This window comes from Plectrocnemia conspersa, unplaced genomic scaffold (assembly GCF_051122295.1).
Source record: "Plectrocnemia conspersa isolate PC_06_02 unplaced genomic scaffold, ASM5112229v1 ptg000008l, whole genome shotgun sequence".
NCBI lineage: Eukaryota > Metazoa > Arthropoda > Insecta > Trichoptera > Polycentropodidae > Plectrocnemia > Plectrocnemia conspersa.
Genome location: NW_028277172.1, coordinates 16,714,983 through 16,742,508, shown reverse-complemented (window position 1 = coordinate 16,742,508; position 27,526 = coordinate 16,714,983). Strand labels below are relative to the sequence as shown.

Here is a 27,526-nt window from a genome sequence, read left to right as displayed (position 1 = left end):
CTCGTATTATATCTTATATAGTGCATATTTTAGTATTATTAAGGATATTTTGCTTTCTTTAACTTTTATTTTTGCAGCCTTACCACTACAACTTCTTAAAGACAATCACTGCATCATACAAAGATAAAATTAAACTAAAACCTTTCAAGAGAAATATTGAATAAAACGATAGTCAATTTCTAATTTTAAGGTGAAACTATTGTTTATCACTATTAAAGAAATACAAATTAAATATTGCTTTATAAATGTTTATTAGTGTTTTTTCATATACATAAATATTTAATAATTAAAAAAACATATTTACAATTCAACAATATTTACAGATCTACAGCAGATATGGATTGAAGAAAAATCATTGAAGTTGCATTCTTACAGAACAATTAATTTTTAGTATATTATTTTATTCATATTATTAAAGCAGTTTTGATGAGAGAGTAATCAATAAGAAAACATTACAGATCAACAATAAGGAAGTAAAACTTCCTGATTTGCAATCTTATATAAATTAAAGTGATATCGATACAAATATTATATTTTTTAACAATTTGAAGTATTATTTTTTTAAGAAATATAATTTGGAAACACCAATAATAATATATGATATATTTTTGACTCTACTAATGCTAGGATTTTTATTGTCCACTTTTTGATAAAATTTTCATTTCATAACAACAAATCTAAATACTTATATATCTGTCAAAGTAAAGACAATTTTGAGTTGTGATCATTGTTGAATCAACGAATGAGAAATTTAAAATAAATCAGTACGAATTTATTAAAAAATATCTTTTTAAACTATAATGTAAATATTATATTTACAATACTGTTAGAAATAAAATAAAATAATACAAAATTAAAACATTCTCAGTGAACGTTTAGGAATATTTAAGTTAAAAACCTGCATTGATAAAATTTTGATATGTTGTTTCATCATTGGAATCTATATTTTTAATATAGTAGTAGTACAGACGAGATGTATTTTTAATTAAAAGTTTGGAATACAATAGCAAGGATTTACTAAAGGAGAAATTTAATTGCATATAAATGAATTAGTATTGAATAGTAAAATATTTCTCCTGTGATAACTATCATATAAAAATATTTTTTTTAAAAGATGTATCTATTTTTGATTATTTAAGAATTTTTTAATCTTCAGTTAATTTACAAGTTATAAAAACTAGTTCAAGTAGACGGTTATCGAGGTATACACGATTGAATATTATATAAACATTTTAAAATTATACAAGAAATCGAATCTAAATAATTATTTAGATCAGTGTTTTTAAATTGGTTTTAAAGACATTGGAAGACCAAAGTACATTATATAAGTTTTGAAAATCAATTAAAAAAATACTAATCTATATAATTATTTTTTCTATCATACATTTATAATTTCTCAGGAATATCAATATTAATATAGTAAGAGAATCTCGGTTATCTTAAGAACCAAATCGCTATGGTCCCCCATCCTCTTGTATATTCATATTTTATACAACATACACACACATTTATTATTAATATATTTTCATTGTAAATCACAACTAATCAGTACACAAATTTATATTGAAAGATAAAAACAACAATAATAAACATATTGCAACAAGGATGTTAGTACTATTATAAATTTTAACCCAACCACAAGCAACATAAAATAAAACCTTCATACCGTATAATTTTTTCACCCGTAATTTTTAAGTTTTACAATCTCACCAATGGTACATAATGCTCATATTATTAAAATAAATTAATATGTATTAATAACAAATGGACGCAAATACAAGTATCCATTAAAATAAGTTAAAAATAACTCCCAATATTTATTATAAGTATTCGTAAACAGTGCACAAAATAAATAGGAACTTAATATTGGTAACATAGGAAATTGTATGATTTTTACTTTTCGTTTATTATTTTAAGTATTGATACGTAATCGACTATCATAACTATTTCTTAAGTGCTAATATAATGTGTGTAAGACCACATTTTCAAGTATCGACGACATAATTGATGTGTTTGATTTTATTTTTATAGCTACTTTGGATTAATGGTTCACACTTCTTTAGGTGGTTGAATGGACCAGCCGAGGATTCGGCGGTCAAAACTGCAAGAAAAGAAGTTAACATTCGCCGTCATGTCTTGAGACCAAGCCACAGATGTTACCATTCTTCTATGACCCTGAAATATAAAAAAAAACAATAATATAAAAATCATACATAATATGATAAAACAAACAATTACAAACCATCCGACTAGTCCTTGGCAATCGAGCCATCCTTTGTCCATTCAAATCAAACAGTCTGACTTGTCTATTATCATATGGAATAGCGATAAGTCCATTGTTGCTAACGGCAATGCGATTCACGCTAGAATCTGATCTGATTGTAGCAAGTGATGATCGCATATTCCTCAGATCCCAAACCTTAATAAAAATAAACTAGAGATAGAATACTTTAAAATACATTTATTGCATAAATAAACATACCTTAACAGATCTATCATCAGATCCTGAAACGACTTTATCTTCACCAGTGAATACAGCAGATGTGACACTTCTATAATTAAACATAATTTAGAAAATAATCATTACAATAAATTATAAGCAATTGAAAATATAAATTACTCTGTATGTCCCTGGAACACTGAAACCGAATGTATTGGATCACGAAAGTCCCATAATCTGAAGGTCGTATCTCGTGACGCCGTAACAACCAATCTTTGTGAGTGATGAGCCGACGCATGAGTTAATTCATGATCGTGACCTAAATGTATTATTAAATAAATCTGACTTTCTTGCATTCTTTAAGTTTTACTAACGCTTACTTACCGGACAAGCATTGCACTAAATCACCGGATTCAACATCGTATAAATTAGCAGTTCTGTCCCAAGAAGCAGTAATGACCTGATCACCGCTTGGGAGCCAATCAGCCGATACAACGACACCAGTGTGGCCGGTCAGCTCGACTAAAGGCGTCCTCAAACACTCCGGCCTATCTGATCGCTCGATTCCATCTTCAAATCCACCGTCAAGTTCTTCTTCAGACGATTGGCCTCGTAACTGGAATTATGAATAAATTCTTATATATCTAAAAATCTAATTTGGTTAAAAAACAAAGCTTACTGGTAAATCCCAATTCACGGCAGCTTGCCAAACATGAGCTGTTGTATCGCCACTGCTAGTTAAAGCAATGTCCCTCGACGGATGAAATCTGATCGAATTTACAGATCCAGCATGTCCTAGGTACTGCAATAGACATTTTCCAACATCGATGCTCCAAATATAAGCTGAATGATCTATAATAATAATAAAATAGTGAGAATTATATTGAAATGACTATGTCATCAGCATAAAGTAAGTGTGTGCTACATTCTGATAATACGGATGATAAATAATTAGTAATATTTAATAACTAGTTAAAAATAAATAAATATTATAATAAACTAAGCTAAAATGATTGTGTTTCAGCTTCGAGCAATCTAAATCGCACACTACATGAAGTTTATGACGTCCCTAATCAACCTTTTGCAGTTACAGAACATCAAATTGTAAGCAAAACTGCCTTACTTATACAATAAAATTCCTAAAGCCATACACCAATAACAAATGCATCTCCCTGATATGCAACAGTTTGGGGTAGTTTTTCAGCACATGGCATGATAAGATCATACTTTTTGATTATGAGACTGGTAATGTGCTTACCATAAATGGCGAACGATATCACAAGATGATTACTAATATTTTTGTGGAAGCAATTGGATAAATTGAACCTAGAAAATAAGTGGTAAATAATTTCATACAACTCGGAAAACATTCAAAACATTTGCCATCATTCTCTATATATTTTTAAAAAGGTTCCCAACTTCCCTATACTTTTTTTAAAATCGACTTAATATTTTTTTTAATAAAATTCACATACTGGCAACTGAAGGGGTTGTGCCACACTACCCATAGCAATAAAGGAGCAATGTATGTAGTGCTATTTATATTAGTAGCAATATCTTGGATTGCATAATGAGTTTTAGACAAATAAGCTCCATAATAGATTTTTTTAAGAACTGAGTGATTATCGGTTTTCGATGGTTCACTCACAGAACATGGCATTGTGTGAGGACTGGAAAAAAATCTTCTTACAAAAAAAATGTCTAGTATGGCTATGTATCTACATACATGTGTCTAACTCAATAGAAGGAATTGATTTTTTCAGTCCCTACAAGATTTTATTGAAAAATGTTCTAGTGAGATAATGACTTTTAAATTAAAAAAAATACCTGCTGAAGCAGAACCAATTAACGCTTGTCCAGGCCTAGCTGAAGACACTTCCCAGACGCCGTCCTTGTGACCAGTGAACTCTCTAGCAAACTGACAATTGAACGCCGGCGCTTTGAAACTAGATACAATTTTGCTAGTTTGGACTTTTAATTTATGACTAGCTTTCACCTTCTGCGAGCTTTGTGTCACTGTAATAATTACATAATATTATTTTTAATCAATATTTCTATAAGATTTTTTTACGTATTGATTCAATACAAATACATTTCTGTTTTGCCGACTTTTGTACATCGAAATCGACGGTGTCTACGCTTGGTTTATCGCCTATGTAAGATTCTCGCTCCAATCGCTCGCTTAATAAATCTATCTTTTCATGTACTGAAATAAAAAATAAATTAAATATTATATATTATTTATAAATAAAAAAATATAAATTAATTACGATTTAAATTCTCAGTGTAGAGCATATCGAATTCTTTTTCAATCTGTTGGAACAGTTCGTGTAGCCGTGATCGATACATTGGTGGAATCGAACACTCTGACTCTTGGTCCAACTTGAATATGTTCGGAATTATATCCGAGCCTTCCGCGAGACTCTGAAGCCTACGTTTGCTTGATTTCATCATGGAAGATTATTGTATTAAAACCTGAATTAGTAAAACACATTATTATATTAGTAAATGATCAAAAGCTTGAAAAATAGAAAATTTGTGGTTGCTAATTGTCAAGAGAATTTTGTAGATATGTATGAGCAAAAAAATACTAGAATAGAAACACGTTCGCGTTCAGAAATAAATGTCTTATAAATAAAGACAAGCAAACGACACAATGTCCGAATGAATTATTCAATATACTCATTAATACAAAATAACTGTAAATAATAATGAAGATTAGCTGAATTATAGTGCATGCAATGTCATGTCGAATTATAAAGTCGATCTTGAAACCGGCTTGGCCTATGAATAAGTTATGTCCAGTCAAGGCCAGTGGCAGGTGGAAAAATAAACAAACAATCGATAGTTGGAATCGGTGAAGCGAATTAGAAATTGGAACAGAGTGAAAGGGGCGCCTGTGTAACGTGGCGCGAGCCGTGGGACTCCTATTTCTATCCGTGGGGGGTACCTTACCCTTTTGGAGGTTTTTACGTTGCCCTTGACAGCTGAGGTTACCCCGACGAAAGAATAACTTGCGAATTCGTCAATATGGTACTAACAGCAAAAATTGTGACCATGCGTGGGAATTAAAATAAAATATTATGAATGTGAAATTAAACAAATTTATTTTTAATCAGTTAAAAAAGGTATTCATATATATTTAAGAAAATATATAAGAAGTTTTTATTTAAAGGCAACAAATACATAATTTACAACCATAGGTTTTCTATATATATTATATCTCATTATTATTGCTACCAACACAAATTTTAAAGCGGCACGCCAGTTTTGCTGGCACGCCAACTCCCCCTTCCACCACACTACCGTACTGGCGCAAGGTAAGTAGCGCTTTTTCGCAACAATAATTTTATCACTTGCTGGCACTAGATAAATGGTAAGGCGCCGTGGACTGGAATGCCAGTTATCGCGTGCCAGTGACCCGCCAGTCAATTTCCAGCTGGCATGCGAGCAACTGGCAGCGTGTAAATCAGCCCTTATATTAGAGCAAGAACCTAACGAAGTCAGTCAGCAATATAGGCAGTGCAGACGATATAGAGTCATTTCGAAATTGAGTTATTAATAAAGATCTAACCATAGGATCAACATAGATTCCAGCCAAAATAATGGCATTGTTTAACAGAATATTTTCTCTAAGCAACATTGCATTTTTGATTACACTGGCTGCATTGCTGTTACTTTTCGAATAGCAAAAAATAAGGTTGTTGTTGGGTATTTGATTAAGTGTTTTTTTTTATTATTTCATATTACCGACTTGAAAGGCATGGGGCACGATGAACAATTCAAAAAATATTGATAAGGGTTAAAAAGGAGTCAGAGTCGGTCGATTTTTTACAACTCCGACTTCACTTAAAATGCTTCGACTTCAACTCCACAGCCCTGATTTATACACAAGAGACGCTCACAGGCTTTAACTTGCTTATAATAAAACATTATGACACACTTGCGTATTTTATTTTTTTAAGTGCGAATTTGCGTGGAATTGTAACGTGTTTTCTTCTGCCTATTATATAAAGAAATATTACATAGTCGTACTAACACCATATATAAAGTGTAAATATTTAAACTTTAATGGAGTAGAATTAAATGAAAAACTCAAACAATTCTTTTATGTCATCCAAGTTTTCTCATTTTTAATTATTTTGCCTCTTCATGTTTTTCCAGTAATTCTGCAGAATATAAATTACATATAGTTTTCTGTTTCTGTGATTCTGGCTAAATTATAAATCGCAGTTTCGAGGAAAAGCAAAGAAGGACGTCTTATTGAATCCTGGCCTATGGCACCACACTAAAGCTAGCCCTGTCTAGGCAGTGTAAAGAAGCACAAAAGCTACCAAAAATAATTTTAGCATTTAAAATTTTTACATGATTAAGAACTTCATTTAGAATTGATTAAAGATATTGTCAATTTTTATCTACAGGTAAGATTCATGCACATTTATGCCATACGATGTTTAAAGAATAAAAAAATTGTTTTCAAATAAAAATCTAAAAATATTTTTAATAATAAAAATATAGTAAAAAGTGATTTTATTTACGAACGTAAGCGTTCGGCTTATTGGCAACACAGGCATTACTCGGCGCCATTGCAAGCCAGGTAGAGGGGGCGTGCGGTCAGCGGGGAGGGCGCGGCGCTGTTGAGCGTCGTTTTCGTCCGTCAGTCGGCGTCGACAAGCAGGCGAGCCGGTGCCAAAATGGCCAGCGCCATGGCCGGTGAGTGACGTTCCGCCATGACAGCTCGTTTACGCCGAATGACGCGACCGTTGAAAATGTCGGCTGTTTTCTTTCAGAGCTGTACAGCCGACAGTGGTGCACCTACTGTCAGGAGGAAGTCACTGGGTTGAGGGTGCGCTGCGCAGAGTGCCCCGACATGGACGTCTGTCTGCCGGTGCGGATGACATGTTGTCACTTACAATACACACCCATTCGCTCTTTCATTAATCCGAATGCACTCTTACCGCAGCTGACACTTGCGCGTCTTCTTCTTCATCTAACCCAAAATCAAAACATAAACTAACATTTTAATGGCCGCATTTCAATACAATACTAATATGACCGCTCAATATACTAATAGGTTGTACCATATCAACATGACAAATATATAGATGTAGCTGGTACATAGGCGAAGATGACTAAGCTGGTCTGTCTCTTGTTGAATTTTTGATTCTGAATAATGCTTCTTACTCAGAATTGTCCTGGTATGAGCTCGGTAGGATGTGTCCTGTATTGAGTAAAGCAACACGTCGTGTTTTGTGGCTATTTGGGCTCCTTTAACTTAAATTATCTTACTACAACGTTTGCGTTCTAATCAAATCTAATAATCCAAGTTACAGACAATTTTGTTATTAACGTTTTATCATTTGCAAGGTCTTTTGATTACTTGCTCAGTATAGATAGTATAAAAACAATCTTATGAATCGATTGCCATTCAGAACATTCTTTCTTCGTCTGGTTTTAAAAAAATAATAAATAATGACTTATTTATTTGTCCACGGTACAGTGCCAATCTTCTTTTTATATAATGATGGTTTAGATGCATCTCTTGGAGATTTCATCCACATTCTACCAGTCCTGTTTATGGGTGTACAAAACGCAGGATAATAAAAATACCTTATTAATTCCGAATAGCCAAACCAGTAAAATATTGTACAGAATCTTTTAACCTGACTGTTGATATGGTACAACCCCATAATTTATTCGATGACGCAATTGATTATATCCATTTTTTTTGTATTTTAGTGCTTCTCTGCCGGAGCTGAGATTGGTTCCCATCGCAACGATCACGGCTATTACATTATGGTAATATATTTCTCATAATTGTAGAATACGCATATAGTTTCATGTAATGATGTTATAAATAAAGGTCGACCGATACATCCTTTTTCATTTTCAGCAAAATAAACTTTATGTATGTTTATAAATTTAGGAACATATAGGCCTATGAATAAAATACATTTTGAACGGTAGTAGTACTAAAAAGTACTTATTTGCAGTTAGTCATTGTAGAAAATATAAACGTAAATGTCGACAGAGTGTTGCAATCTAGATCTAAAGGAAGAAATATTCTGTTCCCAAGGATATATTTTTTATTCAAATAATTATGATAATCGTTGACTCTTGAATGGTTTGTGGAGTTGATGTTGATGCAGTATAATCGATACAATGTGAACTCACTGTTGTCATGGATTAATGTATTTTTTCAGGTAGAAGATATTATATTTTGTTTTAATATTTGCCATTTAAATATTTGATTCAAAATAGTCAATATGATAAAATGAAATGTATTATTCATAAAAAATCTAAATTATCTTATTTATCTTCAACATCATATTCAGCAAAATGATTAGGGAAATATATTAGTAGATATGTACAGTAGACCCCCCAATAACACGGTAAATTGGGGACGTGCTATTTGGGTGCCCGTTACTTTATGTGTGAGCGAGCCAAAGGGAGGATAACTCACTACACACGCTTGATTTGTATATACATATTGTAAAAATTGTATGAGTATTTTCTAGTCCACCAACTACACGTCCCCAATTTACCGTGTTATTGGGGGTCTACTGTATACCTAATGGTATTCCATAAAAATATTTTTAGAAAATATTGTGTTTATTATTTGCTGGGTTTATTTTGCATATCTTGACGCTTGATATTTGTATTGTTCTTTTATTTAGATTAATGCTTAGCAAGTTATACACCTTGAATTATGGAATGGTTTGATATAGCGAAAATAATATGGGTTTATACCATTATATTATTATGAAAATAATATTATAGGTGAAAAACATAGTTCAGATAGTGCTAGCTTTATAGTAGCATATTTTCGGATGGTAAGGTAAATTTTTAACTTCATGTCGAATTTATTAGTTTATCAGCTTCTATGCCTTCTAATCTTTATGGAGAATTATACGGTTTAAGAGGCATTGTGTGGTGACGGGAAAAAATGTGATATTCTCGGCCCATTTTTTGATTCGCCTCAATATTTGTTTAATCGTAAATAATATAGATCATTTCGTCAGATAAAGAGTATGTGCCACACAACATATAGCAGTGAAATCAACGTCAGTTGAACAAGTTTCTCTGCCAAATAATTTTAGACCTTATGCTTGTTTTTGGAAAATGTTTTTCTTTCTTTATTAGTGTTGTAAATAATATTCTAGAGTGTATTTAAAACGATATTTATGTGTCTTTCACTCATCCTTTCACTGTATGGATAAAGCCTTTTGGTAAAAAAATGGCGTTATTGAATTTTAGGCCAAAGTTTTGCTCTAACATAATTTCTTGAATCAATTTATCAGCACAGGTGCTATAAGTTATTGAGTAATACCTGAAAAACCTGGGTTCGAATTCCGTATGGACCTTTGTGTTTATCGATTTCTATCGTGTCTGGGATATCGGAATTGGCCGTTTTATATAATTATAATTTCAGCCGATCGTTACAGATTAGGTTTTTCTAGAATTTTTTAGTTAATAAAAAATCTTTATTAACCTTCTTCAGCTAATAGAGAATATCATACATGTAAAAAATTGGTGCTTTCAATTGTTAATTTAACTTAGCAAAAAATTTGCCAGTTTCAAATCACGCATTTCAATAGTGAATTCCTGTTATTCTCTACAATTTCAATCAGTTCTTGTCATGTAGTCAATCAAATGAAAGTAAAGTTTATTGTGATTTCTTGGAAAACTTTGTTGTCTTAAAGTGAAAGTGATTCGCAATAATCATTCAATATATGTAGATAATACAATCACAACCTTATCAGTGATTATTGTTAGAAAGTATTACATTGGAATAGATTATGATTTTAGTATTTGTGTTTTTACAAAAAAAACAAAATTAATACTACGATAACAAAATGAATAAAAACTACTATTATCTATATTAGTAATAAATTTGTCATTCAAATCAGCTCTGTTAAAAGAGACCATAATAAAAGACTAAAGATAGTATATATTTATTTATTCATCAGGATTCAGGAGCAGTAGGAATATTTCAAGGCAAAGGTGGTTGGTCGGCCAAAGAAGAAGTCAGACTCTTGGATGCGATCGAACAATTTGGGTTCGGCAATTGGGAAGATATTTCGAAGCACATCGAAACTAGAACACCTGAAGGTATGATTAAACGTTAACAATATTGTTTTATTAGTGTTATAATATATTTTTCTATAATTGCAGAAGCTAAAGATGAATATATATCTAGATATTTAGAAGGCAGCATTGGAAGGGCTACGTGGGGAGGTGCCGAAGCTCCCGTGAGACCTGTTTCCGCCGGTATAGTACGTGATGAAGGTCCCTTAGGGCCTGACGCCGTAGCTAGATTACCCCCGTTGGCAATATCGCAAGAAGAAGCCACCCAATTGGGATATATGCCCAATAGAGACGATTTTGAAAGAGTAGGGGTTTCATTTTATTTTTGTTAATTTATATATAAAATGCTTATACACATTCTATTTAATAGGAACACGATCATGAGGCAGAACAGATAATTTCATCACTTTCCCTTAACTCAGAAGATGATGATCTTGATATAGGTATTGCTTTACATCATGAAATAATGTTTTAATTCGTGTTCTTATTCACTTTGTTATGTCTACAGCTCTTAAGCTTTCGCAAGTCGATATTTATACGAGGCGTTTAAGAGAGCGTACGAGAAGAAAGCGTCTGGTAAGAGACTATCAGTTAGTGTCTGTGTTCTACAATAATATCAAAAGCAGAGGGAGGCCCATTACCAAGTTGGCTAAGGAGAAAAAGTGAGTAGGCATGAAATTCGATGGTGTTTGGATTTGTTATCGGTGTATATTTATTTTTTGATACGAATACGTTATTTATGAATGTGGAATTTTGCTTAGGGACTTTATTGATAAGTTGCGGCCGTTGACGCGGTTCTCGTCGCGAGCCGAGCACAACGCGACCGCAACCTCGCTGTGGCGGGAGAGGGAATTGAGGGTGCGGCTGTCAGAGCTTGTACGCTATAGACGAAATGGGATCACGTCGACTGAGGAGTGTGTCCATTTCGAACGCCACGTTGCTGCCAACGTCGGCTCGACGAACGCCCATCCGGTGAACGCTCGTGCTGCAGCTCTCGCTCGCATGGCGGTATATGTGCATGCACGCTCTCATTATCAAACATTTGTAGATTGAAACTGGGTGAAGTCAAAAATTATGTGGTTTTACATCTTTCAATTGATTCTATTCATAAATGTGTTGAATTTGAATGTTGATCAGATGGCCATAAGTTGCTTGGTTATTTAAAATTGTATTACATTTTTTTTTATGATTTACGTTAATGCTAAAATGATATACTGATTTTAATTGTTATTAGTTTTATTGATACGGTTTCAAAATTCATTGAGCTCTTATGTTAGTTGATAACGTCGAATCGAAATTAACTTGACTGGTTTTATTTTAATAAAACTCAAATAGAAAATAATCTAGATTGTTATCTATTCAGTGGCGTAATGTTTGAGTTAACATACATATTTTAGGTATAAAAGTGTATTCGATTTGTATGACTATAATATATTAGTTTGTCTGATTTTAAAAGAGGCTCGTTAAAGAAGTCTTATAGATGCTCGTTTATTATACATTTATGTATAATAAATGGACATGTTTGATGTTGATTCTAGCATAGTGAAGCCTTATTTATTTACCATTTAGTGACACATTCTTGTTTATAATTTTTCTTTGGACGAATGTAGGTTGTTTGTTTTTATTTTAAAATTTAGGTTTTATCAAAGGAAACACATAATTTTTGATTTTATCTAGCACAGTATCATAAATGCCTACTTGATGTTTCATCAAGCATTTATGATTTTATTAAAAAAACATTTTTATCACATGCATATTATTCTTATATTCATCATCATTCAAAAAAATATCTATTTTTATAAATCACTCTTAGTCTTTCTTATCAATCGATTCATTAGAAGATAATATGAACACTATTTTGATACTTACTTTTACTACATCACTTACATACGCTTTTGGGCTTGAGCTTTTTGCTTAAAATTTTTTATACCTTTATAGTAAAATATTTTACCGCTAAGTTTTTTGATTATAGATTTTATTAATTGGTAACAATAATCTGAATAGGAAAGCTTTTTTATGAATTAACCTGAATTAAGATATTTTTAAATGATAGTTTATGATACATACAGTAAAATCTTTATTATTGAATAAATAGGTTTTACTGTATGTATATATATATATATATATATATATTTTAATATATAGTAGTTAAGCATATTAGATTTAATAATGTCTTTTGTGTTAACGTTTATCGGTTGTGTTAGGGTAGCAGTGGATCCACAGCTCAACAGACTCCCACTCCACGCGATCACAGTCCAACTCATCAAATAAATCAAAGAAAAAGGTTTGTTTCTGCTCGGTTCTGGTGCTGTTCGTGAAAAGAAAAATTGTTGTTTAAATACGTTTTATGCTGTGTTTTTGTTGTCGTTTTGAAAAAGCGGGTGTGTTAACTTCTCTCGTTTGGTTTGCCTTTGCAGAGAAAGCGAAAACGCCTTAAGTTCCACAAGCCCAAGGTCCACACGGGACGGAAGTATCGCATGTGGATGCTGCAGAAGGCGCTCATGCTGCAGCAACAACAACACCAACAGTTGCTGCAACGCCAATGCTCACCTGCTCACTTCTAACGAAGTCGAAGTGTGTTTTCGTTCTTACGCTAGACTGTGTCGGTTCAGAGATGGAACGAGTCGGAATAGAGGAATTTAAACAGTAAATTGTATTTTTGCAACGTATTAATTCATTAAGGAATATTTCGACTTGTTTCTATTTTGCATCGACGCAGCAGTATTCCAACTATCGAATGGTGCGACAAACTTGTTATCTTGTGCGTATGTGATTGTTTTAGCTTTGTAACTCGTTAAACTTGCCGCCTCTCCAATATATAACCCTGAAAACGGTGCTGCTCAAAGGAAACAATGGCAGCCGTGCTCATTCCCAATCGTCCACACCGGACTCACTGTATTTGAAAACTGAACCGGGGGAATGTAATTCTACTGCCGTCGAAACGGCCATAACTAAGTACCTTCAAGCAAACGGCTGGATCAACGCCAGCTGACAGGATGACATCCAGTCAACGCTGGACGACGACACCTGCTTTGACCTGTTGCAATACTTGCCTGCTGAGGATATATAATTTAGAAAATGTTTCGACGTAAAAGTGATTTAGATTTATATTTTAACAAAAATAATGTATCGTCGGCTCTAAGTACTGTCTCTTTAAAACGTATTTCTTTAGTTAGAAAATAACATATAACTATTTACATATATATATTAATTTAATGATCATAATCTTAGATCTTGCTAATGTGAATTTTTAAATTGTCATCGAAAGTTTTAATTATTGGTGTTATTTCTAACAATAGAACATATATTATAAGAGACAGGAGCTTTAAAAAATGGTTCATAGGCTGCTTTACCATTTGAAAATTTAATAAATAGTTTGTCGTGTGATTCTTGCATAGCATTTTTATGAGTGAAAATATTGACAATGTTTTTGAATATTGTAATTTTTCCATTATTCAATGAATTAATTTTCAAAAAAGTTGTTTTCAAGTGGTAAAGCTCATTATAGACCATCATGTATAAACGATTAGCGAGTAGAAATCCATAAATTTAACTCATAATATAATTATGTTTATAAATATTTCATGAGTGGCTTTCTTACTGTGCTATCTTATATAATATGAATTAATACTGAATGTTATTATATATAACCAATTTGCTTGGAGTGTTGTAGAATTGCTGTTCTATTTGTGTTTTTTTTCTATAGAAATTTTAAAAATGTATTTATTTTTACTCTACAATTTTTAGTTCATTGGTAGTGTTTCCAAAATATTTTATTTTTCACTAAATTGGAACACTAGATTTATGTAATGTATTTATAATGATTATTTATTGTCTTGGTGTGGTCATTAATTAAGTAAACGTATACCTTATAGTTATTGCCTTGTATAGCAGGCGTGTCCAACATTTATAATAAACAAAAGTTCAAATTTTTCAACCGCATTAATTTGTGTGTCCACTCGGTTTTTAAATATTTTTTATTTAGAAATACATACGGCTGTGGTTTTGGACACACCTGAAGTAAGTTTTTATAGTAATGTTAGCAACAAAAAAATTAAATATATTTTCAAGAAAAATATAACAAAAATAATAATTCAGCAATATTTGAATTAATTGTTATGTATGCAACGAGAGGCGGATTATTGTAGTTATATAAGTATTAAAAAATGATTTGTATAATCTCAAATCAGTTATGGTATTTTTGACAATTTGGTCACATCCTAATTTTTTTAAAAATAATATTGAAAAATCTGTATAATTTCACAATACAGAGTTTTATTAGTATTTGGTGTATTTTACACTTTTTTTCGACTGATTAACTTTACAAAAGAAGAAACACTGCATTGAACGTTATAGTCCAAGTTTTTTAACATTACATTCCTTTCACCACTTAGATAAATTATAAAATTGAGCCGGAAAAATCATTTTAAAAATTTTAATAATGTATCAAATCTTTGCATTTACCATTTTTATTGGAAGCTTAGTATCAACAAGCATGTTTTTTTTTATTTTGTCAATATGTGATGTATAATTTTTTAATTTCCTTCTCTAATAAATAGTATTATTATTGAATCTAAAGCTTTTCATTCCGACACAAGTTATCATTCGATTGTTGTCTCATTAAGGTTCTGTGCGATTCTGTCGGTTTTGGCATTTCCGATAAAATGGCCGGACGAGGATGAATATGCAGCCATTGATGTCCCAAGGCCTACAAAAGTATTATATAACCATATTATTTATAATACATTACAATGATACACAAAACATTATTTAATACTTACAGATATCGGAGTCATGCGTTTCGACGAGTCATAAAAGAGAAATCCTTTAACAAAATCGATGGCTTCATCGGAAGCCGTTGGTAACAGTTCCTTCCAAGCAGTCGGTTCCGATTCCGGAAACGTTATTTTATTGTAATCTGGTAGTGATGTCAGATTCGGCCAGTTTTCAGGAGTCGGTGTACCAAGATTTCGAAGAACTATCGCTAGTTGTTCAATATCGGATTCTCCCTATAACAATTAATTATTTTAAGCACACGTTGCTATTGACTATGAAGTATTTATAGAAAACTCACTATTCTGTATAAATAAAATATATTGAGAAATGGCGAGAAAAGCGCCAATGCATACGAATGAATCTTTCGAATCACTTAATTAATGATACTTTACCCTAATTTATAGACACTTAAGAAACCACAGAAGAAAGAGTATAGCAAATTTAGAACCAGAGAATTGTTGATGATAGAGTTGTGAAATCATTCTGAATAATTTTATTGCTTCTCACGATTAAATTGCATCTTTGAAAAATCTAAAACTTACCGGAAACAGTGGTTGTTTATTCAACATTTCAGCAACAATGCACCCAACGGCCCATAAATCGACAGATTGATCGTAGTATCTAGCTCCATACAAAAGTTCTGGCGCACGATACCATCTAGTTGCCACTTGATGCGAATAAGGTCTTCCACCTTCTTTCCAAAACAGTCTCGCTAATCCGAGATCGGCGATCTTTAGAATACCTTGAGAGTTAATCAATAGATTTGCCGGCTTCAAATCCTAAACCAAATCATAATATTATTACATAATATATTAAAAAAAAAAACAGAATGAGCACTCACTCTATGCATTATAAAGTTTGCATGCAGATAATCAACGCCTTTGAGCATCATCTGAATGTAAGCCTTGATTTGTGGCTCACTGATGCATATGTCGGTATCTCTCAACATTTCCCATAGACCTGAACACATGTATTCTAATACCAATATGAAATTCATGCCTCTTGGAAAGACGTCGAATAGCTGCACAACCTTAAAATTAATCAAATAATATTATTATTCAATAAGAAAGGAATGTAAACTTATAAAGTGGGTGCCACACAAGGTATTGAATATCTTAATTTCATTGCGGAATACACATTTATGGACTGATTTATTAATTAAGATAAAAACCTTACATATTTGCAATTGATTTGTTGTAGAGTTTTAATTTCACGCATGACGTTCAGCGGTATCCCGTCATCTAGATTTTTCAAAAATAACTTCTTAAGAGCAACTTTTCTGCCAGTTGGTAGGTGTATTCCTTTCAGTACCAATCCGTGAGCGCCTTCGCCAATTCTGCCTACAATTGCATATCTATCAATGTCCTTATCCATTTTTTTATGTCGAAAAGCTCCTCCGGGATGTCACATGTTAGAGTCTCCTCGATGAGTGTCTTAAAAGTTTATAAAATGTTGAGTAAAATCGTTTTATTTTATGTTTAAGATATTAAAGAAGAATTTACACTGTTGTTATCTTGACAGTTACCCATGTTGATATGGTAACAGAAGTGTAAACGAATCGTTTTGGTCTAAACAGGGTTCATTAAATAAACATTATTTATGACAATAATTTAATATTTTAATCAAGAAATTATTGTATAAACAAAGAACATGAATAAATGGTCTAATAATGGAGATTAGTAATGATTTACAAATAATATATGTAAAATTGTAGATAGTGGATTGTCGAGTACAAGGGTCGGCAACTTTTTTAAGCTGAAAGGTGAAAACAATAATTATGACAATAAATTTATTATTTTCAATGATTTTGTACAGCTCTGATACTTCCCGCCTGTTGTATACATACACGTACAAGATTGGACTTACCAGAGCTTGTACCAATAAAATTTTTTTATAAAATAGTAAATTTTATCAACATTGTTCAAAGGACTTTAGCAGTTATAAAAAAATATAACTTTTCAATAATTTTTCGTCGGGATGTAATGATTTATGATTTTCGTCTATAATATTTATAATACGTTCTTTGAAAAAAAATATTTTTATTCAATGTAAAAGTAAAAAAAGCAAAAAGTGGATTTAAGTACATTATTTACTGACATATACATGTTACAAAAAAATCACAAAATTACGATTACAATTAGAGCTAAAATTACAGTAGCATATTGCAGAAAGCCTGATATATTGGAAAAATATATATCGAGTAATTCTGTGGCGAGGATGGGCTTCATGTTTGCCACTCGCGCGGGTTCTGCTCCCGACCGCTGGAGCGAGGCTGATCACTCGCGCTGTAGCACTTTATTGCTTCCCATTCCACAACAATTTCCTGCTATTTTTCACATTATGCAATATTTCTAAATATATACGTTTTACAATTTCAATATCTTTTACTTTATTTAATATAAAAGTAAAACGTGATAGAAGAACAAACGAGACACGTTGTGAGTCGCGCACGTGATCTGTAAAGCTGTATATCCGTATTTTTTACCTCGCTTCATGATTGGCCAGGTAGCGAAAATTGATTTTTGCCATGCGAAAGAAAAATAAAAAAAAATCTGAAATTTTCCGCCCACCGACGAACCTAAGCTTTCGCATTTGTCCAATGTTTCATTCAGCAGCGGGGGACGACTATTATTTGGGGGCAAAACGGAGGAGCGCTCCGGGTGTCCGAATTCCTGGCCGGCCTTGATTTTTTTTGTACACGGTACACACAAAACGGGGGATATCCGGTTGTTCCGGCGTCGGAGAAATGATTTATGTGTGTTTATCCCGAGTTGCGGGACATGACGGCTCGCTCAAACACGCCATGTATCCATCTCCCAGCTTTTTTCATGACGCAGCGCCATCAAGAAATTTGCTGCTGTCGAAATTGCTGAAAAATTGTTTTTTTATTTCGCGAAGGTGGCTACAATAAACCCGCACACGCTCGGATAAATCACGCGCGTAAAACAAATAAGAAAAAGTCATTTGTATGTTATGATGAAACTCTCATTCTATACACAGTAATGGACTCAAGCAGGAAGTCTCTGGCACTTATCAAAAATAATAAATTGGCCTCTCTTGTACACTGATGATATACGTATTTATTATCGTAATATTGCGTAACGTAGTCTAATCGTCAAGAATATATAGTTAAACTATTGAATTCTGAGGACTTCTACGATAATATGTAAGTGGGAAGCGGCTGCCTTCTCAGATATTATACGGATCGTTTTAGTCGATACTAGGCGTAGCTCTCGCTTCCAAGTCTGAAGCGAAGTGTCGAAGTGTTAGGTTCTAACTAAAAGTTTTTTGTGAAAGTGAGTTTACTGTGTTCGCGTTTATATATACTCTCTCAGAGTGAGGGAAAGGTTTTTTTTACCTTACTTACTCTCGATTGTATATATATATATATATATATATATATATATATATATATATATATATATATATATATATATATATATATATATATATATATATATATATATATATATATATATATACTACTTACACATATGGGTACATTCATTTAAAAATACGATTTATAATATTTAAGTCAACGGCGTTTTTTTCAGTTTTAACTTTATTGATCGAAATAAAAGATGCGAGAAGTTGTCGAAATGCTTAAACAAGTAATAATCTCAACGATATGTTTAGTGAGTATAGTGAATAAGGCAATATTTCTTAACCCAAATCAATAAACTTTTGATAAAAAATAAGAATATAAAATAAAACTTTAATAGTAATAATTCAAGGAAAAAAACAATAAATTAAGTGATAATTTGAGTACATTTACTGAAGATCTGGAATAATTGCCATGTTGTCTTTAGCAACTGCAAAACCAACCCTAGAATTAGCACAATTTTATTTCATCGTGTTTTTTTAATTTTGTGATGAAAATAATATTAATCTCTATTTTTATTAAATTTTTACTTTAAGCGCTGGCCTCTACGCGAGTGAATCTGTGAATGGAGCTTCATTGTTTGTCAAAACATTGCACAGACCGCTTTCTGTTGTAGTAGAGGTAACGAAATAGTTGAATATAGATTAATTTCAAGAATACTTGTATATGCGTGATACTGGTAATTAGTGTCTTTTCAAATCAAAAGTATTTCAAAAGCAAATTATTTCATTGAAAATTTATTGGCGATGGCAAATATCATAGAACACAAATCAGTAAAAATATTAAAACTTTATTTACGGTATTTTCGAAGTAAAATTTGTCTTAAAACTCCACCACACATATCAACGATCGTAGTAAACTTTTGAAACTTAAATAAATAAACAAGGCAACACCGGATGAGTCTTACAGCGGTATATGTAGTATGTACATGTAAGAGAGCGAGAATAGTTGTTTTTTAACCATGAGCGAAAGTTTTACATTATTCTATACTACAGTAAGTCGAATTTTCTACATTGTATATTTTTATAGATAAACATATTATATGTCAAATTCGAACTTCATCAATAAATCAGTTAGTGGCGTAATTCTGAAGCGCGGATAGGCTTAATTTTCAGCTAGTCGGGATACCTGCTCTCGACCACTGGAGAAAGTCAGGGATGCACTATATGTGTGACAGTGATTAATTCTTAAAAGACTTGGGTTCAAATTTTTCAATTTCTATCGTATTTATGAGATTAGTGTTATTATTTTAATGATGTTACGAGAGATCTGCGGACGAGGCGCCACTGGTCGTTATCTTTCCGCCATAGTCGACCAAAGAATATGTTGCCCTACGCCGCTGTCACGTAATTGTTACTAAAATGCCGCTTAGTCTTTGCCCATAGTAAATAAATCACACGTAAGTTTGGATTATTTTGCCCTACAACTATTTTTTTAAGCAAAATTTGTTGTAGTAGAAATATATACCTAACAAGGAAAATGTATTCCGATATAATTTCATCTAAAATATGTTTTTACAAATACACCTTCACTGTAATATATACATTCATAAGTGAAGAAAATTAATCAAACAAAATAATTAAGAATTTGCTGTACTAAAATAGTAATTTAGGACACAATATCAAGGAAGCGGCGCTTCCACAGCTTATGTGTACATATGCGATCGAAAATCCATCATGTAAAAAAAGTCAATTAGGTTACCAAGACCAAAATGTTGTTTTTAAGATAAAACCATTTTCTGGAACACCCCTCTGTTCCAATTCCGTATTCAACGCTTCACCTTGAACCGTAATCCGGCACGGTCGTAGCATTAAGCGAAACCTGGCGCCATTGCATTCGCCGATCGAAATTTGTGCGAAAACTTCCCCCAAAGACCAAGAGGTTGTCGGCTGTTAAAGGCCGCTTGTTAAATGGCGCGTTGCCTAATCGGGTCTGCTGTTAGCAACACTCGCTTCGTTAAAAGTTTCCTACACACCGCGTCGATAATGTATTGCGTATTATTATTCGAACTTAACGATCTAGTATCAGAATTTGGACTCGGACTTGCTCGGATAATTGCGGACCAGACACTCCAGCGTAAATTGCGGTGCCGGGTACATAATTGGCAAACTTTGCGACGGCGCCGATTGGCTTCGTGCAAATCATGGCGCAGGTTACTACGATACAACTTTTAATAAAGTTATGGCCGTTCTCGGAAGCTGCGAGTTGACTAACGACGAAGAACGTCGATGCAAGAGGCTATGGCAATATTGGCGATACAATCGAGATGTTGAAATCTTCACTGTGACCAACTGTAAATTAGGGTAAATGTATTGTTGTACTATCGATTAATTTCATTCGTTTAGACTTTCCATATTATTCGGATTGTGATTATTCTAGATCAGGAATCTAAAAAAGTGCTTTTCCATGTACACTCGTCGACGCGACTTGAAAGAATCATATTCAAGCATACCTTGTGAGAATACTTTTTATAATTAACAACGTTTAAGTTTGTCTTTACTTATATGAATAGTATGTAGTACTAATATTACAATTATTTTTACTTTTAAGGGACATCATTCTTGGATAAGAAAAAGTGCGAGTTGTTCACGTGGCTCTTAACAAAACAAAAATTTAGTCGGGATAATTCATTTTCAAGTTGGGATATGTCCATAAATATATAAGCAGTAAAATAAACGATTACCGTTCGATGCAAATGTATTTTCGCTATAATCGATCGGACAAATGCTTTGGAAGGAGCACCTGCTAGTAGTAGCGCCAGAAACGGCGCACTAGCCATAATAATAAAAATAAACAACGCGTAACTATTTTTGAAGCGACAACGGCGGCCATTTCGAACGACCACAACGGTGGCCATTTTGAAGCTAGCGTGCGCCATCTGCACTGAGCTATCAAAAGCTCAAAGTGTAACAACCCTGTTCGTTTATTTCATTATTCACGCTTCTAATCGTGCATAAAAGTTGCAATAAGTGAATAAAATTAGTACTCTGTACTGCGAAATATCAGGTAATCTAAGGGTCGTTCTTGATTTTGTAGATACTAAAAGCTTAGACCGTTGTAAGTCTTCAGATGTTTAACATTGCTGTGTATAGTCAATTTGATCATTAGTAATATTCCTCCTGGAAAGAAGTAAAATGTAAATATGATTTATTTGAGGATAGCTTTGTAATAAAAGCAACTAAAAATTCAAACCCTTGTTCCTCCACGAAAGAATAATTTAAAATCTCTTAAACTCAGTTTACGAGTTTTATGATACATTGTGAAAAAACTACATTAAGCTTTAAAGCTATAAACTATATAATTAGATATATTTGTATTATAAATAAATTAAAATTAATTCCCAGCTGCAAAGAAAGGAAAAAATATAACAAAACTTGTATTGTACAAACGCAGTACATTAATAATTTATCAATCGCTATGCTATTTAAATACCTGCTTTAAAGAAACATTTTTAATAAATAAATACCAATTGGGTTTAGTATCTCAAGTGCTAAATAATCATTTCAATTACAAAAGACATTAATTTAAAAACGCGTATAAAAGCTTTGGGTTATCGCAAGAAAATCGTTGATTGTATATCTACGTGGATTTAATGCGGTCACAAATCTTTTAACCAAAAAGAGGACCGACTGCGAATAATTGACCAAGGAGATTTAAGGCTGCTGCTGACATAAACAGAGACTAATATAGACAAATGATACCAAAGCACCAGGCTCATCCTTCTTATTAACGATTACTTTTAACTAAACTGATTTGACTGAAGTAAATTACTAATAATAGTATGTTTTTGTAACATATATTATACAGATTATTAATTTATATGTTAAGAAACCGAATATTGTATTAAAACATTGACACCAAATCTCCGATTATTAAAAAAAAATTTTACTTTAATAAGTAAGAGAAAAAGTAAAAATATAATTAAATACATTGTTCTCATCAACACTAAATCAAATAATTTCATATGCAAAATGTTAAATTATAAAACTTGAGCTCAAAAGTGAATGGCCTACTCTTTCCCAAATCCGCTCTTGATCGTTCTAATTTCGCGGATCACGCTAATTTCTGGCTCAGGATTCCTCACGCCCCAGGCGATTTAAAAGATTAACCCTGAAACGGCGCTAATTATTTTTCATAGGTCCATATCCTAGCATCGCGGATGGGACCGTGGCAAAAATGACCCATAGAGTGAGAGAGTGGAATTCAGGAAGAAGTAATCTCAAATCGAGGATACAAGGTCGACGAATTAAAATGACGATTTCATAAGCGCAATTTCCTCGCTCGGGTGAAGAGGAGAGGAGGCGACTAAGGTTAGTCGAATCCGGTGTATGGAGGGTGGCTGTCTGGAATTTGCATTTTTATTGCCGGCGAACTCACTAATTTGATACAATCTCGACGACGAACGGTGGCGTTCCCTACCTGTAATGAAGCACAGCGCCCGAGGAACTGAATCGGGTTTATTTGTTTTAATTTAGGTTTGTTTCTTTGGTGAGCTTTATCTCGATGCATTCAGGCGTTCCGCCTTTTAAAAAACGATATATAGCAGATTCAAGATTTGTAATTTACATATTATTTGCACTATCATTTTTTCTCATCTGATTTTTATAAGAAACCATGCAATGTATTTGTAATTTAATGTTGTAATAACACATACTTTTTATATTTCATTCATAAACATTTTCATGTCATTGTTATATGGGATCTCTGTATGACAGAACTCCGTTCCAGTCCGCGTGCGAGTGACGTTGTCCCTTAAGACTACATATACAAAGCAGTGACGTGCGGGGACTTTGAAATAATAATTTTGCTCTCTCTATTTACCGCAAAATCTTACCAACCATTAATAGTGTAATTTTAAATTCATGGCAATAAACTGATTTGAATGATCTACTGCATATTTTAAAGATGTAGTACGTAGCATTAAAAATGTAAACGATCAATGATTATTATATTTAAGGAAGGCAAGTATATTATGAGTGGGATAAAACGCATCATAAATTGATCCTCAACTTTTTTCACTCATTACGGTTGTATTTTGCTAGCCATATTTTCTTGTCGATTTATTTTCATTTCGACTTACACAGGCAGTGGCTACTTTTGAAGTGAGCTCCGGTGGTTACGGCGTCGGTCCATGTTGGGGTGTTAGTTCCGTGTCGCTACCGCCAGGTGGTGGTGGTGCTCTCTAATGGAGTTCGGTAATTAACTTTGGCGGGAAGCGCAGTCGGCTTCCAAATTCAATTTTACGCGCCGCTATTTCCCGCCAATGTAGCGTTGCGCTATGTGACGCTGTGTGTATGCTAATATTACGGTATATGTGTGGGTTGGTATTTATGACTCAGTTTAGCCATGCAACTTTGGCCGGGATTTATATTGCATTTTGTATGAGGAAAAAATCAAAATGAGTCTAATTTTTTCGATATTTCTACATTTTTGAAATTATTTATTAGAAATCTGACCATCGTGCCCTGGAAAGTTTTTCATAGTTATACAAGAACAAATATATATTAAAATTTTGTGTAAAATAAAAGCAATAACCATATGTAATGAATTGTTTTAGCTCCTCGTATATATCGTGACTCTCTAGGGCACAAAGCACAATTCCCGACCCCCGAGGGGGTCGAAAGAAACTTTTTAAGGTATTTTTAAGTATTAATAAAATAGCGAAATATACATATATTATTTAAATTTAAATTCATTTATGTGACGAGAGCAGGGGCAAACAGACGACAGTCTCAATAGCCGCCAGATGGGGTGCCAAGCGACGCGACACATATTGCGTACTCTTTCAGTCTCTTAGCGAGTGATAAAGTATGACGTGGCTAGATAATGACTAACAGCTTGCGTTTTATAATATGAATTCAAACATAAAAGTAAGTATGAGTTCTTTACAAGCGCATTAGATACACATAATTAAAGATTTTCAAAAGTATTTTACTTTTATAAAATATTTATATCCACATGCAAAATAAAATTATGTGTTTTATACAGACTTCTAACATGTAAGAAACATAAGCGCAAGTCTACATTGACGATTAAAAATACGCTTGTCCATGGGCCGCAACAAAATGAGGGGTTGAAATTGAAAAAAGTTTGCTCACCGATGCTTTCTATAGACTCTAGCTTACAGGTAAAAATTGCATAGCATAGACGGATTGTTGACAACCCCTTTCAGCAACTTTAAAAAGTGCTACAATAAATAAATGCTACAAAATTTGCATTAGGGTACAAATTCAGATATAATACGTTCTCTATATTTCCTCTGAATTCTTTTACAGCAGAAAAATGTATTTTTCCTCATATAAATTCATCTGTGATTTTTTTAATAAGAAAACTTAACAAAGTAAACTAATATTTTTAAGTACAAATATTTTTCAATCGATTATAACTAAAATATATTATTGATTATGAAATATGAAAGCAGCACACAATATATAACAAGGTTGTATAAGAGGAAATAATTTTATGTAACGACGCGAAATGTAGCAAAATAAATCTCGGCTGAAAGTCGCCGTGTCCAGGGTCCGAAGTAAAAATTTCGAAGTAGGATCCTCGCCGCTTTCGTCTGGAAATTGAAGCAGCAAAATATAACGATAGGAAACTTTTCAACTGGTACGTAGCGCAAGGAGAGCTTCGTAAAGAGCTTTCGTAGAGAGGCTTATTATTATTATGTTTCCTGGGTTTTTGAAACCGCCGAGATCACCTACACGCTCCGCCATGGACCGTTGCAAATCGCATTTCCAGATTTTGCAACCCTCTTTTGCAATTTTAGGCCGAAAGGAAGAAGTGCTCACACAACTACAAACCAATGTGTGATATGTATCGTGTAGAATAATTGCGAAATATATTATTTTCTATTATTGTCATGATCATATTTTAAATTATTTTTTAAGACTTAAATTTTAGATGTTTATTTATAAATTATGTATGTATGCAAAATACAAATAGAACTATATATAATAGCATAGTAAACATATAATAAAATAAAATGAAATTTGTCGTATCGTTTTTATTAACGAACATTGATGAAAGGGATAGATTGTATATATATATACACATTCAAGTCAGTAATACGGAAAGAAAGGATTACATAATATTTATGAGTCGTTCTATTAGTTTGCTTCTTACTTACTATGTAGTCCTTCAATAAGTTTTCACTTCGCAACCTGTATCTATGTTGCCTCCATTTTGATATTAATAACCGAGCGTTGAATTCGCATTGTGAGAATCGAATCAGAGGGTCGTAATCTCCTTAGGAACGTGATCTAGAATAGTGTTATGCCGGGATTGCAGCTTCACGTTTCCAACTAGTTGTAGGTAGTCTAAGTAGGCTGTGAAAATCCATTTTGCTGGCGTTGCATGGGGTGCATAATGAAACTGCAAATAAGTTCAACGTTACCTGAAAGCTAATGCCTTGATAAAGATCGCATGCACTAGAAATTTTCAATATAACTATATATACATGGCATCATTACAATATGTTTGATTAATAAAAAAATGATACCGATTAATTGTGCTTAAGTATATTTACTTTAAATAATGCACTGTATTCACATTTTAATTATTCAGTTCATCTTAATAAATTCATAAATAACTTTCATTGCTCAGACACAAAATAGCTCTGAACTGATGAGTCATCCCTAATCTCACTAACTCGCCATGCAATAGATAGCAACGTATAATTGCTTTAACTTAAATATTTAAAATGGATAAATTTATTAATTTCACAGGCTGAAATGTATCCGAATATAACGATTTAAAAATTGGCTCGTACTTGACATCCCATTTTTTCATCTGTAAATACGTTGCCAAATTGCATATGTGTGCATGTGTGTTTGCTTTCAATTAAGCCGATGGCTAGTAGTCGATTCATATTGAATATGGTGTGATGAATGCGGTAACAAAAAGGCAATGGAGCCTAGCGACATGTCCACGGCCATATGTTATCGCTAGGAACTGGAAACGAGCGTTGATTTATTGCTGCAGAGCTTCTACTGTTTGCAAAAAATACACTATTTGCCTTTCAAAATGACACAGTGTGACCGGTGATACAATGTGTGCATTTAATTTTGAGTAATATAACTAGAACCGCCCGTTTTGTATCGTAAAAAAATAGTATTTTTTAATTGACATTTTAGCTTATTAAAGTTAGTCTCATAAAAGCAGATAGTTTAATAAATAGCTAGTATTTAATATTATTAAAACAGCAGCGTATAATGATTAACAAACATATTTAATGACAAGTGAAATTAAGGCATCAGAAGCAACAAACAATGTTACACCACGACAATGCACCGGCTTACATTACATAATGTGTGATTGATTTGGTTGCATCTAACTTCCTGATTCGATCAACATTTCTGCTGGTTATAAACAAGTTGACATAAAATCTATACGAAAAAATAGAAAATAATAAGGCCATTTTAAATCGCAAGAAACTGAGTTTATAAGGTAACGGGAAAGGTCTTTTTATTTTTTTTTAAAAACTTTTAAATGATTGATTAAATATTGAATTTTATTAGCAGTAAAGTTGAAATTTAATTTATGAAGCAGGAGGATTACAAAAATATTATTTTCAAAGAAATTCACCTTTGTGTTAAGCGTCAGTTATTTATAACTCGACCTAATATATGAAGTTGGGAAAAAATAGGAAAACCCATGCAACGGGTATTGCATTGTTCGAAAGCGCTGGGTGTTCCATTGTTGGGTCGAAATTTTATGTGACACGGTGTACCGAGCAATTTTCATAAAAATTAAAACAGGTGTTGAGAATCCTGCGATAAAAAATACTCGTGTTTTCGTGTGAAAACATGAAAATAAATATAAAAAAATCTTGCTTTATG

The 27,526-nt window shown here is 32.7% G+C and overlaps 3 protein-coding genes and 1 long non-coding RNA gene across 13 annotated transcripts; 2 read left to right on the top strand and 2 right to left on the bottom strand.

Annotated features, from left to right (window-relative positions):
* Nucleotides 1-232: 232 nt before the first annotated feature.
* On the bottom strand, nucleotides 233-5,497 carry Wdr37 (WD repeat domain 37). Of its 2 annotated transcripts, none has more exons than XM_088190558.1 (10): nucleotides 5,396-5,497; nucleotides 4,711-4,915; nucleotides 4,527-4,646; nucleotides 4,268-4,456; nucleotides 3,120-3,292; nucleotides 2,825-3,056; nucleotides 2,621-2,759; nucleotides 2,483-2,552; nucleotides 2,243-2,419; nucleotides 233-2,175 (listed from the first exon to the last, which is right to left on the bottom strand). In XM_088190558.1, the coding sequence occupies exons 2-10, from the start codon at nucleotides 4,892-4,894 to the stop codon at nucleotides 2,050-2,052; spliced, it is 1,410 nt and encodes a 469-aa protein (XP_088046684.1). In that variant the 5' UTR covers nucleotides 4,895-4,915; nucleotides 5,396-5,497; the 3' UTR covers nucleotides 233-2,049. The 2 variants fall into 2 exon arrangements, with proteins under 2 accessions (XP_088046684.1, XP_088046685.1); XM_088190559.1 differs by having other exon boundaries at nucleotides 4,533-4,646.
* Nucleotides 5,498-7,025: 1,528 nt separating this feature from the next.
* Ada2b (Transcriptional adapter 2B) lies at nucleotides 7,026-15,100 on the top strand. Of its 9 annotated transcripts, none has more exons than XM_088190855.1 (11): nucleotides 7,026-7,153; nucleotides 7,231-7,328; nucleotides 8,180-8,239; nucleotides 10,411-10,552; nucleotides 10,616-10,833; nucleotides 10,899-10,971; nucleotides 11,037-11,190; nucleotides 11,290-11,500; nucleotides 12,738-12,812; nucleotides 12,946-13,102; nucleotides 13,311-15,100. In XM_088190855.1, the coding sequence occupies exons 1-10, from the start codon at nucleotides 7,135-7,137 to the stop codon at nucleotides 13,090-13,092; spliced, it is 1,197 nt and encodes a 398-aa protein (XP_088046981.1). In that variant the 5' UTR covers nucleotides 7,026-7,134; the 3' UTR covers nucleotides 13,093-13,102; nucleotides 13,311-15,100. The 9 variants fall into 9 exon arrangements, with proteins under 9 accessions (XP_088046981.1, XP_088046977.1, XP_088046980.1 ...); XM_088190851.1 differs by having other exon boundaries at nucleotides 12,733-12,812; XM_088190854.1 differs by having other exon boundaries at nucleotides 11,290-11,536.
* LOC148233162 (cyclin-dependent kinase 20) lies at nucleotides 14,982-16,872 on the bottom strand. The gene is made up of 6 exons (XM_088190860.1): nucleotides 16,807-16,872; nucleotides 16,481-16,737; nucleotides 16,146-16,334; nucleotides 15,847-16,083; nucleotides 15,310-15,537; nucleotides 14,982-15,236 (listed from the first exon to the last, which is right to left on the bottom strand). The coding sequence occupies exons 2-6, from the start codon at nucleotides 16,676-16,678 to the stop codon at nucleotides 15,102-15,104; spliced, it is 987 nt and encodes a 328-aa protein (XP_088046986.1). The 5' UTR covers nucleotides 16,679-16,737; nucleotides 16,807-16,872; the 3' UTR covers nucleotides 14,982-15,101.
* LOC148233163 (uncharacterized) lies at nucleotides 15,118-15,660 on the top strand. The gene is made up of 2 exons (XR_015810530.1): nucleotides 15,118-15,244; nucleotides 15,312-15,660. It is a non-coding gene; the product is annotated as an uncharacterized LOC148233163 (long non-coding RNA).
* Nucleotides 16,873-27,526: the final 10,654 nt, after the last annotated feature.